The sequence below is a fragment of the Manis pentadactyla genome, chromosome 7, assembly GCF_030020395.1.
Source record: "Manis pentadactyla isolate mManPen7 chromosome 7, mManPen7.hap1, whole genome shotgun sequence".
NCBI classification, from domain to species: Eukaryota; Metazoa; Chordata; class Mammalia; order Pholidota; family Manidae; genus Manis; species Manis pentadactyla.
Genome location: NC_080025.1, coordinates 117,500,884 through 117,521,395, shown reverse-complemented (window position 1 = coordinate 117,521,395; position 20,512 = coordinate 117,500,884). Strand labels below are relative to the sequence as shown.

The 20,512-nt window shown below is 38.1% G+C and overlaps 1 protein-coding gene across 2 annotated transcripts in view; it reads right to left on the bottom strand.

Moving 5' to 3' along the window:
• Positions 1-2,789: 2,789 nt before the first annotated feature.
• Positions 2,790-20,512, bottom strand: part of CFTR (CF transmembrane conductance regulator) — a 164,042-nt gene continuing 146,319 nt past the window's right edge. The window contains exons 24-28 of one of the 2 annotated variants that reach the window (XM_057504702.1): positions 19,498-19,653; positions 15,663-15,752; positions 7,415-7,587; positions 6,704-6,809; positions 2,790-2,900 (exon numbers count right to left, since the gene is read on the bottom strand). In XM_057504702.1, coding sequence (XP_057360685.1) covers positions 2,865-2,900; positions 6,704-6,809; positions 7,415-7,587; positions 15,663-15,752; positions 19,498-19,653 — 561 coding nt within the window. In that variant the 3' untranslated portion in view covers positions 2,790-2,864. Of the gene's footprint in view, positions 2,901-3,823; positions 5,508-6,703; positions 6,810-7,414; positions 7,588-15,662; positions 15,753-19,497; positions 19,654-20,512 lie in introns of those variants that run through there. The other variant, XM_036905683.2, reaches the window with a different exon arrangement.

Genomic DNA, 20,512 nt, shown 5'->3' with positions numbered 1-20,512 from the left:
GCCTTGAACCAAGAATACTGTATCCAGCATAACTATCATTTAAATATGAAGGAGGGATTAAACAATTCCCAGACAAGCAAAAGTTGAGGGAATTTGCCTCCCACAAACCACCTCTACAGGGTATTTTAGAGGGACTGCTCTAGATGGGAGTACTTCTAAGACTAAATAGATGTCACCAGAGAAAATAAAATCACAGCAAAGAAAGCAGACCAACCAAATACTAACTAAAGGCAAAAAATAAAATCAACTACCCACAAAAGCAGTTAAAGGAAGCACAAAAGAGCACAGAATAAAACAACCAACATATAAAGTACAGAGGAGGAGGAATAAGAAGGGAGAAAAATAAAGAATGACCAGACAGTGTTTAAAATAGCTCAATAAGTGAGTTAAGTTAGACAGTAAGATACAGAAGAAGCTAACCTTGAACCTTTGGCAACCACGAATCTAAAGCCTGCAATGGCAATAAGTACCTATCTTTCAATAATCACCCTAAATGTAAATGGACTGAATGCACCAATCAAAAGACACAGAATAATAGAATGGATAATAAAGCAAGACCCATCTTTATGCTGCTTACAAGAGACTCACCTCAAACCCAAAGACTATAGGAACAAAGAAAGACTGAAGGAACAAAACAGCAGCAGAATCATAGAACCTAAGAATGAACTAACAGTTACCAAAGGGAAAGGGACTGGGGAGAAAGGGAGGGAAGGGAGGGATAAGGGTGGGGAAATAGAAAGGGGGCATTACAATTAGCATGTATAATGTGGGGGGAGGCACAGGGAGGGCTGTACAACACAGAGAAGACAAGTAGTGATTCTACAGCATCTTACTACGCTGATGGACAGTGACTGTAATGGGGTTTGTGGGTGGGATTTGGTGAAGGGGGGACCCTAGTAAACATAATATTCTTCATGTAATTGTAGATTAATGACAACAAAATAAAATAATTAATTAAAAAAAAAAAGGAAGGGTGTTAGGGAATAAATGAAGGTAAAGTAAAAAAAATGTAAAATAGAAAAAGCTTATTTTTCATTAATTAATACTATAATTTTTGATAAATTAACACTAATTTCATAGGAGGTAATTGCAAGGAAGATTTTCTGTTTTTCTTTAGCATCTGTGCTAATCCTTGTCAATCAAAATACAATTCAGTTTTCATTCTGTTTATTAGCACATCTGTCATTGCTAATAAAGATCATTCCTTGTATTATTCCATCAGTGTTAAAGGTGAATGGGAAAGAACACAGTGAAAGAGTTGTTTATACATCAAAACTGTTCAAGCTTAATTTCCAATATCCACAATGGCTTAAGGAGAAAATGTTTTGGGAGATGAATTTAAGTTGGTATGTGAGTCTCTGTGCTCATTTCAGTAATTGGCACATGTATTTTTTTGTGGTGGATATCAGTTATCCTAACAGTAAAACCAAATCTTCACAGTTCTTGAAGGGGGCAGTTCTTGAAGGTCCATCTATACCTTGATTTTGGAAATTTGGAGGACTTGTGCTTTGATGAATGGATGTAAATTGTATCTTAACTTTTTATCCAAGTAACTATTTAGCATTGTTGCTGCCTTATTCATTTTGCTACATGAAATTAAAGGCCAGCATTAGCATATTCACTTAAACAAAAAATTCTGACCACCTTTCCCAATGTACTATACCATTTAACAAATAGAGAAACCTGGTTATTAAAAGACAAGTATTCTAACTGACTAAAGATAAACCCTGAACTTCTGCCAACAATTCTCCCTTCTCTGAGAAAGTACATAGATCCTGATATCCCAGTTCTCTGTCAACTCATAGTGACTTGGGTCTCTTTGGTTCCACACGCTGGAAGCAGCTTACAATTCCCAGCCTATTGATTTAGCGTTCTCATGACACAATTTATTTGTCTTGAATTTATAGAGTTTTTTCATTTTTGTAACAGAGAATTGCAATTGCCCACACCTGTTTTAACAGGTTAAACAGGTTTTTATGCTGAGCTCTTTAAATCTCATTCTAAATTGCCTTCTCCATAGTATTTGAGGTTCGTTCTTCAGCAAACTACTAAAATATTTACTTTGGGGGTTTTATTAGCCTTTCACTCTAATACACAACAATTTCCCAACAGTGGAAGGTCCCTAGTTACTGGAAGGAAATGTTCTTGTTACAAGCTTTAGCTTTTTTTCTCAGAATGATGGAGAACAAAGTTAAGGGGCTGAGAAGTAAGTGAAGAATGTGTGTCAGATGAGTGGGCATAGACCAAGACATGTAAGACCCCAAACTCAAGACCAGCACAGAGAAACAAATAACAAAAGTAGGAAGTCTGTGGCCAAAATGTTATTTTTTTTAACTGAAAAGAAGAGGGAAGAAAATCTGATTTGAGGAAAGGCCAAGTGTTGGGATGAGCAATGGAGCTTGGGGAACCAACATTCACTGTCCCCTCTTGTTTCAGTGTTTTTCTTCATAAAGTGGGTTTCCGATTTAGGGCTTCTTTTGTCACATTTAGTTTGCATTTGACTCCTCCTACCATTGCAAAGATTCACTAAGTGTGAAACTTCATGTAAACCTGGACTTAGGGTGATAATAATGTGTCGGTTGTAATAGATGTACCACTCTGGTCTGAGATGTTGACAGTGGGGGAAGCTGTGTGGAGAGAAGGGGGCAAGGAGTTTATGAGAGCTCTGTACCTTCTGCTCAATATTGCTATGAACTTAAAACTGCCCTAAAAAATAAAGTTCATTAATTAAAAAAAAATGAACTAAAATAATTAGAATAGAGTATGCTCTAAGATTCTTTGGGGTCATGTATAAAAACAAACCTCTCCAAATAAAAGACAGGTTTGGAAGACTTGGCATTCAGTAGGGATCTAGAGTCCATCTATCACAGCCTGGTACCTGCATCCGTCATGAAGAAACTCTGCAAGGAAGAAAAGGGGACCAAAGAAGCCTCATCAATTAAAAACAGGGATTTAGACAAAGAAAAGCCACCCAGGTTCTAGTGTAGAAATATTATTCCCTTGATGAGATCATCTCAACTTGTCAAGAGCTCTGGGGTAGCTACTGCTCTGAATAAGTTTTTAAATAAAAATGGACCCTTGGGGAATATATATCTTTGTGTTCTGTACACCTCCACTGTAACACAAAAATAACCTCAGAAGTGTCCTAACTTGCGAAAGCAGAAACACAAAGAGAAATTTATACACCCATGTTCCTAAAAGCCTTATTCAACTTAGCTAAAAGGTAGAAGCAACCTAAGTGTCCATTGACAAGTAAATGGACAAAGTGTGGTATATACATACAGTGGAATATTATTCAGCCTTAAAAAGGAAGAAAATTCTGACATATGCTACAACATGACAAATCTTCAAGACATTATGGTAAGTGAAATAAGCCAGTCACAAAAGGGCAAATACTATATGATTCAACTCATATGAGGTACTTATAATAAGATAATTCATAGAGACAAAAAGTAGAATGGTGGTTACCAGGGGCTGGGGAGGAGGAGGAGTTGGGAATTTTTCTTTAATGGCTGCAGAGTTTCAGTTTACAAGATGAAAAATGTTCTGAGGAAGGATGGTAATGATGATTGTACTACTATGCCAACCTACTTAAAGCCACTGAATCGTACACTTGAAAATGGTTTAAATGGTCAATTTTAGGTTATATACACTTTACCACAATTTTAATAAAGAAATAATTTTAGAGTGTCGTCATTCATTCATGTGGGATCCTTAAGAAGCATACCTAAAGGTAAGATTCATGTTTTGTGTTCCATGATCCTTAGAGACCAAAGTAAGAAGTCAATGAGACACAATTAATGAACACATCTGAAAATAGCTAAGTTTCACATAAATGTATGGATTTATTGACATGTGATACTGTCTTACAGTAATAAATAGAATTCAATCTTAAGGGTTAGTTTGGAGTTGGCGCTGTGTCCTTGATAGTAGCAGTCAGATTTCTTGGTACCATTTCTTTTAGAACAGCATCGAGGAGGGTACCTGTGTGCTAGCTGGGAATCATACAGATGTGTGCAACATTTGTGTGAGCCCCAGTGCTTTTCTCCACACTACTAAGGTAATCCACAGGGCCTGGCCAATATCCCCCAAAGGTTTTGTTTTCCCTAATTTTAACATAATGTATCATAAAAATAGCTAGTGCCATAAAAAGTCAACATTTCAAATATAAAAATCCTTTTATACAAATATAATTCATAATATAATCATTAAAATACAGCCATTTTATGAGTGTGAAACATTATTAAAATAAATAACATTTCCTAGAGAAAATTTTATTTGCATCACAAAATTATAAAACAGAAGCATATAAAACTAATTCATGATTGACTTTTCTTCCATGTGTCTCCCTTTATCTCTCCCACTCAGTATACACAGTATGAAATACATGCTAGCCTGAAAATACAAATCACCCTATATATACCTAGGTCTTCAGATTTCACGTGTACCTACCTGCAGCACCACAGCCTACCTGCCTATGCACTCCCCACCTGGAGCTTCTGCATAAGAAGGCTTCCCCTGTGCCAGTCTGCATTAAAGCACTTTCGAGCCATCCTTCAGTTCAAAGGTCTGAAGAGCTTGTTACTTTCTGGAAGCTGGGGAAAGAGGTCAACTTCTGCATCAAGGGAGCATGTCCCCTGCATGGGACTGTAACAGCCCTTTTCCCAGGTAAGGAATATGTTCTGATTATCTCATTTTTGGTAGAGCTGAATGGTAAACCTACCCTGATCTCTAGGATCAAGAAGTTCTCTCTGACTGATACCTGGATGTTGTATGTTGCAAAATTTAATGGCTGTCTTGTGATTCTCATGGTATTCTAATACTTCTTTGGATTAACAGACCATCTACTTGTGTTTTTAAATGTCTTGGAGAGAGTGGAGAAAAGTGGGTATAAACTTATATAAACCACTAAAATTTCCAGTTTTCATCACTTAATCATATCTATAAGTAGTATGATTACAGTTCTTCTCCAATAATACAAATTCATGCTTCCCTACACAATAAGTTGAACAATTAAGTTGGCTGATGTTTACAGCCACCTTTCCAATTACTACCAAGGGGAAAAAGTTTTCAGCAAAATCTGCCTTGTGAACACAAGCCATAAATCTTCAAGGATTTGAAGTACCTTTCACATAATTTGACCATCACCAGGAAGGCATTTATCCAGATGCATATGAACATCCTTACTTCTTCCTAACAAAGTTTTTCCTTAAAAAAAAAGAAACAATATCCACTCCTGTTTTCCGAGGCAGAAACTGTTTTCTCCTCCATGAATGAACATCCCATGAAAACATTTGTTCTGCTCTCTAAAGTCTTGTTTCTTGCACCTCTTCTTCCGTCTCCTCCTTCAAGGCAGCGATTTGGGACCGAGACTTTTGCTTGCTGGAGTTGCGGTGCGGGAAGAACCTCAGCCGGTCAGAGTGGCTGATGGCCTGCCGGAAGAGGCTCTTCTCGCTTAGCAGCTTCTGGATGGAGTCGTACTGCCGCACTTTGTTCTCCTCTATGACCTAGGGAAGCGGCCATTAGTGAGACCTTGGACAGAAGGCAGGGTGGGCCAGAGCAACGACAGAAACTGGCAGAGGTTCAGAGGAAGATAAAAGCCAAAAAGAAAACACATCCAGAGTCTTGCAGGCTGAACAGTCAGGGACAGCTCATCTCATTGCCGAGTCCTCTTGCTTTACTGCTTTACGGAGCTTCTACCGTCTGTGAAATGAGCTGTAATTTTCTACTTAGCTGGAAGACTTTTTGAAATTAGTATATTACTGAGCAGTGTGCTTCTTCGGAAAATGTTAAAGGAATTAAGGGTGCTTTGCAAACCAGAATGATATTTGTTAGCTCCCTTATATATTACCTTAAAAATGAGTGTAAGTCCACATCAATGAAACAATTGAACCTCAACAGGGGAGCTGAAGCGTAACAAGTCCAAATTGGCCAGAATGTGCCTGAGTTTAACATGTGTCTTTCACATGTCCCAGTTGAGCAAACCCACGTCCAGAGGATAGAGGGCTTTCCCCAAGCCCTGAACCTGACCCTGGCAGGGTAAGCGGTTGTGGAGCTGGCCCTGTCGTTTGTCACTGGAAGCTTAGGAATAACAAAGGTAGTAACAATCCTTCAGTAAGGAAAGCCTTTACCTCCAGGAGCTTCAAAAGCCTTAACATAAATGACATGATACATCATCCTCAGAACTTCCTTGTGACTACACCCAGTGGAATTTGTAAACATCACTGGAAAGAATCTGTGACAGTTTTGAAAGCATGATGAAAAGGTGGTTGGGAGAGGCACTTACCTGAACGGCAAATAATAACTAGAAAAATAGTCTTTCAGCTATTGCACTAAAATATACATCAGATTACAAAACAATCCAAGCCAGTTCTGGACCCCACTGAAGGGAGATTTTGCTAGTGAAAATATCAGGTCATAGTTTTTCTTATGACTTGAGCCCCAAATAAGGTCCCAAATGCATAGATGTTCCAATTTATTAGTGTAACTTAGTGATACGCTGCTATTTTAGATTTGCTGAATTCCAACCCCACCTTACAGCTCAGATCAAAGTGAGAAACTTGTGCAGCTATTTTGTGTAAAGCTGGACGGCTGCCTTAAGGAATTTGTACAATTGCTGTGATTTAAAGGAACTATCATGTAAGAGATTGTTATCAAGAACTAAATGAGAAATGAGATCTTAAGTAGATCATAAAGCACTCACCAAAAATCGTTGACATTCCAACATTGCTTCTATCCTGTGTTCACAGAGGATTACCGTGCAATCAGCAAATGCTTGTTTTAGGGTTCTTCGGATGACTTGGTATGTTCTAGAAAAAGAAGAAAATACCACATACATCATAAATTAACAACAATCTGCTTTTTTCCTTGATAACATACCTATTGTCTTAATATATACCTATTGTCCTATTAATTTAGTTCTTATATCACTTATTTTTCTTTATATACTTCAACATAATGTTGATACAGAGTCAGCTATAATCAACTTTCACCCATGGGGTAGAATCCAGGGTTCCATAAATAAATAGGACAACAATTTTGAAAAGAATTTCACAAATAAGTGCATTTTTTCATTATGTAGAACCAGTAGTTCTTTTGTACTATAAATATTTCCTATTGTATAAACGGTGTAGAAAGGAAAATCACAAGGATCAGATTATACCTATGTAACTAAATATTTCTTCGTGTGTTGACAAGGGGAAGAGTTTGTATGACATTCCAAAATTACACTCAGAAGAGAACAAAAGGCCCTCCTACTAGGAAATAAGCACTTGTGCTTATGTCAAATAGTGACTTTTCCACTGTGCAATTATTTCATATCTAACAGGTGGTCCTCCACTTGTGTCAATATGAAGTAGGCCTCAACGATTCTGCTTTCTCTGTGTTACTAAATAGTAAGAACTCTGACACTCACATTGGATCCAAATGAGCACTGGGTTCATCAAGCAGCAAGATCTTTGCCTTGCTGAGAACGGATCTGGCCAAGCACATCAACTGCTTGTGGCCATGACTTAGGACATATCCCCCATCCACAAGGACAAAATCAAGCTTCCCAGGAAATTGCTCTATCACTGATCTGAGTCCAACCTGCAGAAAAGAAAGAGGGAAAACACTGTTCTTAAAAAGGGTAGTCCAGGTACTACAAGGTTAAAAACACTCAAGAGGTTGACAATATGAAAAGGCACATAGGAGCTCTGAAAGTTTAAATTTCCTATCAACCCCTGATACTCCTGCTATTTGGGGCTGACTGAACAAAAGTCTATGTATGATCTTAGCAGCGCTGAAGTCTATGACTTGTTTCAGTTCTGTACCTCATTCATCCAGGAAACTGCCAGTGAGAGCCTAGTATGTGCCAGGTACTGCACTAGGGCTGGAAGATATGATAAATGACCCCTGCAAATCTCAAGATTTATAAAGACATACACAAATAGTTACAACACAATTAAATACATGCCAGAAAATATAATATGTATAGAATGCAGTTATCTACTCTATCATTAACAGATATTTTATGCCACCTGCCATTCTCTACCCTGTTCTAGAGTGTGAAAGGTGGCATAAAAGCCTCAACTGGGAAGCATTTTAAAACTACATATGGCAACTTACTACTCATTTCTCCAGTTCATAAAAGTAGATTTTGGGAAACTGATGAAAGTATTGGGTTAAAAACAGAGTTTAAATAGAGGCATATTACAGGAGAGTTAAAGGTGTTCAGATATTGAGATAGAATATGAGAGTTGTGTCAGGGTCAATGGCTTAATTTTTTAAACTAGACAGAAAAAAATAGGTTGAAAATGCAAATAAGATATAGAAACTCATTCTTTCAAAATAAGAAAAATCATTGAATTCTTGGCTCTTATCACCTATTCAGATAAACAGGCATTTGTGTTAATTTTTTTGCCAAGTATTGCTGAGTGTTTGAGGGCTAAGGAGACACATGGCTGATTGTCTCCTGCCCCTTGGAAGTCTGGGATTTAGTACCGGGAGGTGAGACGTAATGCTAGCTGTAATACAGAATGAGATAATGGCTTTAAGAAGGACTCATGAACTCAGCAGTGAATTCAGAGGTGGCCCACGTCACTGTGTTTGTTCAGCAAATATTAACTGTGTACCCACGATACGTATTGCGGAGGATACTCCCTTCCTTGGCTGGGTTCTCATTAAAGCAGTCTCACTTTGTGACATTTCATTAATTTTGAAAGGAGCTTCTGAGACAGTAGGGAATGTAAATATATTAATTAGACGAGGGAAACTACTCTGATGTGTCCCAGAAGACTCGAAACTACTTCTGGATCTGAGCAGCTGAGAGTGCAAATAAAAGACCTTGGGTGGGGTTAGAGGACCTGTGTTCTTTTTTCAACTTCTGGCTTATAGGCTTCAGCCTGGGAACCCGCAACAATCTTTCCCACCACTGGCCTCCAGGTTCTCCTTCAATTGTTACTCAGTGTCTACCCTCTTTGTCACCTAGAAATCTAAAAACATAAGTGTGCACTTGTCACCACTGCCTCGCACCACAGACTATTTTCTCCTTCTTCAAACGTCTATTCCTTGGCTTATAGGAACCACACACTCTATGACCACTTCTTCCTATCTCTGTGTGTGGGCAACTCTCCCTCTACTATCCCTTGAATATTAGTCCCCCTTACCCCCTCCCCCCATAACAAAATCTCTTTCTGAATCTCATTCACTCTTGGGGTATTGACTACCACCAATGGTCACTAGTGATTTTTCATATCTTTAGCTCCAGACTCAGACGTCTTCTAAGTACTTCTGAAATCCTTCTCCTACTGCAAGCCCTATTACAGTGACCCTAGTCCAGGCCATCATTCTCTCTTAAGCTTCATACTGTAAATCCCAAGTGATCAATTCGTCAATGTACCACACAATTTGTCAATGCCCCACAGATCCTCCTACAATATAGGTGTGACCACACCATTTCCCTGTTTTAAATCTCTTCCAGACAGAATAAAACTGAGCTCTCTCACACATACAGGCATACAGAGCATCCTGAATCAAGTCTCCTCTCTTGCTTCCAGTGGCACCAAATCAAAACTTGTGGTTTGCTGCCCAAATACCCCTTCTGAATATCCCCTGATCATCCTTTATGGCAGTCAGGCACCTAGCCATGGTGGTATTTGTGCAAAGTTCCTCAGTTAGACTGTCAGCTTCTTGAGGGGGAAGACAGGTGCTCTTTAGCATTATGTCCACAGTGTCACTGAAGAACTCACTGTCAGCCTCAACACTTTCATTCACTCGTTCAATGACCATGTACTGGGCTAGCAGAAAGCTGGCCAAACAAAACAAACATGGTTTTGATGAATGAATGAATGGATCCAAATTTAAGAAAGAATGAAAGGATAAAGAATAAGAGCTGGTCTTAGTTCTGCTAACATAAGGTATGATCTAAATCACTTTGCCTGTGTGTGTGCTTGCTTACTACATCTTTAAGTCTCTATAAAATCCCTTAAAAAGTCAAATTATAATCAGATATTCCTTGACACTAATAGAGATGCCAGTATTTTATTTCAAATCAATGAGCAGTATTTAAGAATATTTTTAAATCATATAAACCATCAAGAAAAGCACAGACTAGACAGATGTTAACTAGACTTATTGCGGTGATCATTCTGTAATATATACAATTATCAAATCATTATGTCATACACCTGAAACTAAAATAATGTTATGTGTCATTCACACTTCAATAAAAAAAAGTACTGATTAAAGACTGGAGCTCTGAAGTCAAACAGAAGTGGCTTTGAATTTGCATTTCACTATCTGATGATGATGTCAGGTGTATTACTCACTTGAAAAAAATAGGGAAAACAATAATATAGACTTCAAAAGAATATGATGAGGATTAAATGGGATAATTTGGGGCAAGCGGCTGACAAGAACCTAATCCACAATAACTACTAGTATTGTCAGAGTCTGGGAAATCCCGAGGACGTGGGCCTGGTCACCGAAACACTACCCTGGTATGATAATAAATTTTGTAAGATTTTCCCTTCACAAGCTGCCTTGGGAAATACATTAGCAGGAAGTACTGCAATGCCAGCAGTTTACGTCATACCTCTAGTACAAGGTTGAGATTTGGGTACAAATGCAGTGGCATGTATTCCTCCTTTAGATTCATGCCAATCATATACTAAGTTCCCAACTCCATACTAGGAAATCTGCTTTACTCTGTTAGAGTAGCTTTGAAGTAGCTTTACTGTGGTGGAGTTTTTTACTTTGTACTTCCTGTGATAAAGAGCTGAGCAGAGTGTGTGTTTTTCCCCAAATGAAACTATTTCTTTACTACAAGTAAATAATTGAGTATCTAAATATATCTCACTTTCGATATCTGGAGAGCAAAATTGTAAAAAAATGAATGACAGTGAGATAGCCAATCTAGGGTGTCCTTTATAACATTCCTATCTCACTGTTTTACTCACTATCAAGTACAGGAAAAATCATTTAAAATCATATTTACAAGAGAAAGGTCAACATAAGTTGGTAAAACTTTAAGTTTTTAAGTCAGTGACCATTTAACCGATTTATTAATTATCTGTTTTCTGCCAGATATTATGATTGGAGAAAAAAAATGGGAAGATAGACTAATAATTATTGTGAAAAGATAAAAAAGTTATTGTTAGCAACTCTATGTGCTGATAAGAATAGCTTAAATTAGCCTAATGATTATTTGAATGTAAATGACTGTTTAGTCATGTATTCCTTAATAGACTCTTAGTGAGAGTTTATTAAATTCTGGGTACTATAGCAGACCTGGGGATTCAAAGATGAATAACACTAGGCCTTGCCTTGAAGGAATTCATGTTCCAAATGGGGAGAAAAATAATAAATGAGAAATTACTGTTCAAAGAGATAAATGCTATGAAAAAAAATACAGAAAGGGAAATTTTTATCATCTAATTTAGGAGCTTTAGAGGCAGAACCGCTATATATATAAATATATACACACTCATATATACATATATTTACATATTCCCTATATAATGTTATTTATACTATTATCACATTTTTCAGTAGATTAAAAATAAAACAAAAGTATCAACAGTTTGTGGATATAAAGAACTTCAGGAAAAAACAATTTGCCAGCTTTATGCGGCTGGACTAATAAATCATACGTACTTCCAAACTGCTATTTAAAAGGAAGAAATTTTGTTCTGTGATACATCAAACTAAAAAATATATTATAGTCTGTAAACGACCAAGTATTTGCTTCCAAAGGTGGACTTTTGCTATTGCTGCACTCTGAAACGCTATTATGGAGGAAGGGTTTGCTTTTGTGACAAGGAAGCGTGAAAAGAATCAGAAAAGTGAATTACGGTTGGGCTCACTAGTCCATGAGCAGGTGTTATAAAAATAGACACTGACAAGTCCTAGAGCCACTCCTTTTGCTACTCTACAGGTTTTCCAAGGCAAATTTTCAACTTGAAGGGCACTATTTCTGCTATTTAGCTTGCTCTCCAAAATAACTTACATAACTGTCAATAAGTGAAGAAGGAAACTATTTGTAAGTAACCTAAAAAGCAAACAAATACCAAAGCCTTCATTCTAAAACCAATGATCATGCTACTTTGATTATGGATAAACTGAGGCAGCTCCCTGTGGCCAAAGAGTCATTGGACGAGAAATCATGAGATGCCACTGTTCCTGCACCCACCAATCTCAGCCAAGTCCCTCAGGTTCTCAAGGCTTAGTAAGCTCATGGTATATTTAGGCTACACCTGCTGTGTATCAGTCGCAAGGCTAGCTTTGTGATGTATGCTACACATGAATCATAGAATTAAACCATTCATTTATTCAATCAATCAATATGTATTGAACACCATCCACATGCCCAACACAACTCTAAGCACTGGAAACACCACAGTGAATAGGACATCATCCCTGCCCTAAAGGAACTTACTATGTGGGGAACATGGAAAAGTTAAGAGGTAAACCTCCAACACATGTGAAGAATGGTATGAAAGAGGTGAGGGGTACACCTGAGGGGGTGGGGCTAGTCCCTGATATCTGGAGCTCAGGACAAGTTTCTGGAAAGAAACAATGTGTTCAGGAGGCCTGAGTGATGAGTAGGAGCAGGCAGTAAAAGGCTAGCAGGGATTCCCAGGTATAGAGAACAGCATGTGAAAAAGCCTCTGCTGAACAGATAGCACATGGTGCTTTGGGGAAACCAAATAAATTCAGTGTAGCAAGATCATGTAAGCAGGTGCAGATGGGATAGAGTTCAGAGAGGCAGGCAAAGACTACATCATGAAGGACCTGTGAGCCACCTTAAGTAGGGTGGACTTTGTCTGAAGGGCAATAAGGAGCCACAGGAAGGGGAGAGAGGAGTGATCAGATACAGGGTTTAGAAAGAGCACCAGAAATGCAAAGAGCAGAGTGCACTATAGCCAGCTGATGAGAGGCAACCCCTTAGAAGCCTATTTCAAAAATCCACATGACGGTTAGCAGGGTTGACATCCGGCAACAGAAGAAACGAATACATTCTAGATACTGCAGGGGACAACACTGATGAGACTTGGAATGTGGAAACAGGTGGAAAGTCAGGAGTCAAGGATGAGTCCCAGGAAGTGGCTCTGGGTGAACAGAAGGCAGTGGTGCCATTTGTCAGAGTAGGAACACAGGATAGGTGTGCAGGTGGGCAGAGAAGCAGCTCATTTTGGATAAGGTGCTCTCCATGCTGAGATGTCAGTAGGGAGCTCTGGGAACCAGTGATCTGGGAGTCACCAGCATAGAGGGAGTAGTTAAAGCCAGCAGATGCATGGAATTTCCCAGGAAGAATAAGTAAAATAGAACAAGAATTAGGATTCTGTCAAACAACATTTAAGAGATGGTCAGGTGAAGACCAGATGGGAACAAGATTATAATACTAACATTTACTTAGTATCCACTATTTGCCAGGCATTGGGCTTGCCCATTATACCCATAAGCCTGAAAAGTTTTAGGTCTTAGAGAGAAACTATCTTTCTGTCCCGTGAACTTGCTTGAAATTCACTCATAGGGTGACAAGGCATGGGGGTGCGAAGGTGAAGGTGTGGTCCTAGGGCACAAAAGGAAAGGAAACTCTTCAGGCCATCATTACTTCTAAGCCCTAGGGCTGGAAATGAGGTGTGATCATCATGGCTTTACAAAATCTAGTTCAGATCTGCAAGGCTAAGGTTGCACACTGGAGGACGGGGCCAAATCCAAGGCAGAATAAAGTGTTTCTTGGCCTGGCATTGTCATCATATGTGCTTTTGATTTTCATTTGGTGGAGCGGAGAATTATGGAGGAAGTGCTGTCAGGATAGCACTCAGGGATTTGGCTATCTGCCGGCACTCAGTCCATTCTCCACTGGAGACACAAGTCACACCAAGGTCACAGAGAGGACTAGGCAAGGTGATGTACATTCCTGGTTTGCACCAGACAGTCCTGCTTTACACCCTTTGTCCCAGTATCCTGTCTAGATTTCAAACTGACACACCCCAAAATGTTCCTGTTTAGATAAATTATATGATCAAGCACATAGGACTAAAGCCCACACCTTGTAACTTTTAAACCAATGTCTTTCTGCTTCTGTTGCTTACTTGTATGCCATTTGAGGGCTTCCTCAATAAAAACTTATCAATACTACTCAAAGCACATGACATTAGTGTCAGGACAGTGTCATCATCTATTTACTAATAGCAAATTATTAAAAGATGAGTAAAAATATATAACTAAATATGAGTTGATCAAATGAAAACCTAGACAGGTAGAATTTTTGCCCTACATTGGTATTTAAAGTCTTAACCATGTCTTCTAAAATTTCAGGTTATTTTTATGATCCTGATTTCCGGTAAATTTTATTGTGACTTGGCAATACTCACAGATTTTTATAAAGTCTAATGTTTTCCTTCCCAAGTCTCTCTCCCACCACATTGTGTTCCTATAGTTCATTCTCTGAAGTCACATCAAAGATCTTAACATGTGTCACTTGCAACTTAGTTAATGTTTTCTTTAAAATCCCTGTTTGTTGGGTAATAAGGAAACTTTGATAATGAAAACGGTTAGTGTAAGTGCGTTTTATGAGGGACATGTTAAGGTTGGGCACTCAATGGGTAAGTGTTTAACACTCACAGGCATTTCAAAGCTCCTGGCAAGACCCACTCTGAAAGGAGGCAGAAAAGAAAAGAACATTTGGTTTAAGCAGAATTGGCTACAAGAAGGACCAAAAATGTGGAAAATGGCAGAGGCACAAAAGGCTGCTTTTGAAGAAGACCGTTAACACTCTAGGTCCCATAACTGTTATCTGCCACCATTCAGAGCTTTGGACTTAAACCTCAAGTTTACTGAAATAGAATAATTTACATTCCCCTTTTCTTTAAATATAATGCTTTTATTTCAAGAATGATCAGTTTATATCTCCAGTGTTCTGTTAAAAGAACCAAGAATTTCACTCTAGATTTCCACCATCCTTACATTCCTCCATAAATGCCTTCAATTATGATGAACCACCTGTTGGGTAACTACAGGGTATTTTAGTAATTTTGATTCCATTTAATCCATATCTTTCCTTTATGGTATCCTAATGACCTCAAGGGATGGAGTATGCCACATCTAGGCGGTGTGACATTTTGCCTAGAAGTGCTCATAGCCATATCCTGTAAAGGAAGTTGACTGCTGGTGACTTCCAGAGAAGACTGTAGCCATTTGCAGGTGCTCTAGAATGATCATCATACTTTTGTGCTAAACCCTGCTTCCCAGAGAAGTATATCAAGTCAAACCAAAGCTTCCTTCTTGAGCTGGTAAGGCTCCAGAACCCAGACAAGGAGTAGATGAGGAGGTTGTAAAGACGATGCTTTGTGTCAGGAATAAACCTGGTGCACTGTAGGTGCCTGGGTCTCTCCCTAGTTCATGTCTCATTGATGTGCACTGGTAGAAAGAAGTCCAAAGTAATTTGTCCAGGCTTTCTCAGGGGCCTGATAGCTGGAGACTTACCACTGAGGAGAGCGCTAGGTCTAATCCAAAATACTGGGTGCCCCAGGTATACCAGCATTCTCCATTTTATAGTCATACACACACACACATACACACCCACACACATACAAAGTGTGTTAAATTATCTCAGCCATGACAACCGCTCTTGTGTGTATGAGATACCCTTTTCTAAATTAGTTTAGTGCTCTTACCTCATCTGCAACTGTCCATATTTCTTGATCATTCCACTGTCCATAGGGATCCAAGTTTTTTCTAAATGTTCCAGAAAAGATAAATACTTTCTATAGCAATAAAAAGAGGAAAGCATGAATAACCTAAACATCTTTGTATGTTTCCCTTACATTATTGTGAAATACTTCAAACAGAAAAATCATTTTAAAATAACAACCATTTATGTACTTACCTTCCATTTTTAAAAATTTTAAACTTATCATATTTGCTTTGTACCTTTTTAAAATAAATAAAATATCATAGTTACATTTGAAGTCCCTTGTGAGCAGTTTTCTAATCCCAATGTCCTTAAGGTAAAGAAATTGAAATCATTGTAAGTTGTGAGAAAATGAAACATTTTTTTATTCCTACCAATATTCTTTATTGTAAGCAAATAAAATGTTAAATTAGGAAGCTAAAAATTATGTTTATGAGTTTTAGTTAACTTGTTAGAATAAATTCCTATTTTGTGCATGTACTTTCTTTGGATTTCTTTTGTAAACCTAACTTTCTAAGAGATCTTGAAATTGTTTGAGTTTACAAACACTTATTTAAACACACATGTTCATCTGGTCTATAAACCAAGGCACACCTCTACTTATACAACCAGACAGGCACAGAAGAGGTCCATCGCTTAGAAATCAGTGAAAGAGCGGAAATCAAATATTTGTTTAACTGAATGCATGTTACAGAAGGGAAGGGAGGCAGAGGGGATGGATCCTGCTGAGGTGACAATCTAATTACCTGCAGAAGCATTGCACAACTGTCACCCAGGACACTCTACTTGCCACATCACTGATTCCTTTGGTCTCCCTATAGGAGACCAAAAAAGTTTAAAGCTTTAAAATGAAAATCACTGTCTCACTGGGAAAATGCTGATGCAACGATAACAATATTTGATTCTTTATACATAGGAGTGAACTGAAAGTACTTTTGATGTTAACATTCAGAATAATTTTTTCTTTGCTTTTCTTTTGCCTTTAATTAATAACATCCAGTAAGGAGGCTCAAGAACTAAATTTTTTGAATCTTTAATTTTCCCAAATTTCCTTCGATAGAGAATGCTCCGTGCCCATCTGATCTACAAGGGATGACCGCACAGGCAAGGCTGCCCCAGATTAATGGTGTCCGTGGCTCTTGGGCAGAACAAGAGTACCCTCACTGTGGCAGCCATGTTCAAGGAGACTCACATTAGAAAACTCATTCCCCAGGGCATAATTTATGGCTTAAAGAACAAAATTGTTGCCAAATATCTCAAGAACCCCCTAGAGAGGGCAATAAGACTTAATGCTGATACTTCTTAACCTATATCAAAATTTTCCTAAGGGACACTTATATTACTTTACACAAGTGGATAAAAGAGATGGATATATGACTCACAAGATCATAAGATATGATGGACATATTTGTGCATCGCCTTCCAAATTTCTAAGTAAATGAAAGTAATGTCCAAATGAGGCAAAAAGAGCAGATGAAGGGCATTATCAGAGATACTGATAATTTAAAGACAATTGCCTAACAAAGTTCAAGGCTGATGAAAAATTTTGAGTGTTGGCGCTGGAACTGCCAAAGCCAGTAGGGCTCTGACCATAGGCCTCGTCGTCTCCTCTTCATTCCCTCAGAGCTAACGGTGAAGTGGAACAAATAAAAGAAGACTCCACCTTGAAGCATACACAATACCCTGTTTTCCAAGCTGCTGCATTCTGCGAGATTGCTTTCCAACTGCAGGAGGGAAGAACATACACACAAAACTGCAGAAACCTGCCAAAACTAACAGTGTCTTGTGATTCCATGGCTGATGTCTTGGGATCACTATGAGGGAGAAGAAAGTTTCTTGTTCCAAGGTACTGTTTCAGGTGTCTGGAAACAAGTGACTAACCAACCCAGAGATTTCTGACACTTCAGTGTGGGAGATTTGCGGAAACTATGCCCTTGAAAGGTCAGAAGGATGGAAGGAAGAAAAAGCAAACAAAAATAGTTCTTCTTGATTTTAAATTCCTTCGTCCTTCTTTTTAAGCCCTAGAAAAAAGGGGAAAAATGCTTAATTTGAACTTTCAAAGTAAAGTTAGGGATAAAAGCATCTCTTAGTTTGGATGTTAAAAAAGGTATGAAGAGTTTGCATCCTCTCTCTATCTTGGTCATTCACTTAATGTTTTCAAGTTGTTACTGTAGAAGAAATAGTACATTCTCTATAGACATCCTTGTGAAACTAGGAAACAGTTCCAGAAACCAGGGCTATAAACATGTAGAATGAGAAGCAACTACATTAGCAGCAAGGTCATGCATTTTTTAAGGCATATCTCAAAGTATTTCCTATTTAATTTACATAAAGTTTGAAGCCACAGAAGAAGGAAAATGAAATAAAGGCAAGTTTGGAAGATTCACTTTGGCAGAAAAGCAAGATAAAGAATTCTTGTAACTCTGGCCCACTCAGTTTTCATCCAGGTTTTGCCTTTTTAGGTTCCTAAGTAGAACACAGGATACAACAAAAATCTATCACATGGCAGATAACCTTAAGCATTCCCAGTGAAATTCTTTAGAGCTTCACTTATTCTAATGGACAGATTTGTGCAAATAAGAACAAACAACAACAAAAAATTCAAAAACTTCACTATTGCAGTTAAAAATAGAAAGAAGACTTAGAGTCAACTGAATAGCAATGCTTCTCAGACAACCAGATTCTATTCCAAGTTCTTCAACATTATTGACTTGCCTAATGCAATCACCTCGGGATACTCATGTATTCTCAGTGTTTCTTTATCTTTAGACCATCTGCCAAACCTTTTTTTGTTTCTGAAGAAACAATCTGTTTTTCAAAAGTTCAACCAGGATTAAGCTTCTGGCAATATGGCAAGTCTAGACAAATGAATTTAAAGCATCAGTCTAGCAGTTACAATATTTAGTGCCTCATTAGTTGAAAGGAGCAAATGATCCACAAAGGTAATTTATCAAGAAATGAAAGCTTTCTCACAGGCTAGATTCATGTCAATCTATCTGGAGATGCTCCTGGCATTTTAGTTTTGCGTGAAAATTGTTGAAACTGTGGTAGTGGAATAGCTTCAGTGCCCATTAGTACAAAGGAGGCAACAATAGTAATTAAAACAGTGAATAAACCCATGGGGATGAAAGGGAATACCAGCATAAATACAGCACACAGCTTTCAGATTTGGTTCCAGTAAGGACACCCCTTGGTTTCCACTGTGATCATTTAAAACATAAACTGCTGCTATTTTTCTCAAATAAGAAGTCCTCCCGCATGACACCACTGAAAGAATGAATGCTGCTAAGCTAGTGAGGCCAGAGATTCCTTGTGACCCAAATCAAAGAATGACATTAAAAAAAAATTAGCTACAGATTAATCTGACATGGTTCATTCTATCCAAAGAACAAAAAACACATTATACTTTCTATTCTAAATTCCACTACCTCATCCTTCCAAGTGTTTATTTCAGTGGCATCTTTAATAAAAAAAAAAAAAAAAAAGCCTGTTTGATTACCAACTTGGAGCTCAGACCACTGAAGCTGGAAAAAAAAAAAGCTGCTAAAAATAAAAGCCCCATGCTCCCACTGTGGACTGTGGTCTCCAGGGAAGGCTATCAACACCATTAATATTTCAGTAACTGTATGTTAAAGGGATTCCAAGCTTTTAAAGTTAGGTTTTTTCCCCTCTTTGAATAGACAACATTGCAGACAGCAATAAATAAAAAGAATATTTTGCAGGGAAATGTGAATTTCTTGAATTCAAGTGTCAAATAGTGGTTTAAAGAAATAGCATTCAGTCACTTTCTTTTTTCTGGCTCTGTCTTTTTGGCTTACCTGAGGTATGACTCCAAAGGCTTTCCTCCACTCTTGCAAAGTTATTGAATCCCAAGACACGCCATCTATTTGGATTTCTCCTTCAGTGTTCAACAGTCTCAACAAGGCTGATAACAAAGTACTCTTCCCTGATCCCGTTCTTCCCAAGAGGCCAACCTAGAATACAAAGTGAAGGAATTACTCCCGTGAAGTACAGATGCCATACCATAACTGTAATCTGGTGCATTTGTAACACTGGAAGTGTTTTTTTTATTGTTATTGTTGGTTTTTAAAATCATCACCACAGGAAGATTTCCACTTATTTATTCCAACCTTTCTGTACACTCCCAATTCTGACAATATTGATTTGGGGCAGAGAAATTCTGGAAGTGAATATAGAAACTGGCCATAAGGAATTGGATACCTGATGCTGGCTTCATTTATCACTGACATTTACTAATGGCAAAAAAGTTTAAAAACGCCCATGCTTGCATAAGGAAAAACAAAGATACAGTGTCTTAATCACATTGTTTCTAAGGATAAGCTCAAGCCAGAAGCAGAGACCTATAGCTTGATTTAGCTCCAAACATGAATTTGAACTTCATAATTGAATCTGAAAACAGTTCTAATATTTAGATACTGTCCATAATAAATTAAGCAAGCATTCAGTTTAGGCCTGACATAAACAAGAGTTAGTTCAGTAAGCTATATATTCCCAGAGAAAACAGTTTGGGCCTTGCCACCCCTCAGTGGTTAAGCACTTGAACAGTTGACAAATGAAATTCTTACATCCACCTTGATTGGCAAAAAGAGAATTTAGGGGAGCAGGAAGGATATTAAAGAAAAGAAAAATAAATTCTTGTTACTTAAAGACTAAGATCATAGCATGAGAGTGGGAATGCCATGGATTGCAAGGAGGGATCAGTTGGCTCACAGGGAACCCCACCTCTGTGTTCTAGGTCAGCTCAGATCCAGCACTTGGAGGAAGATGCTTTGAGGGGGATAGAACATTCCTGCAGTCCTTAACTGAACACTG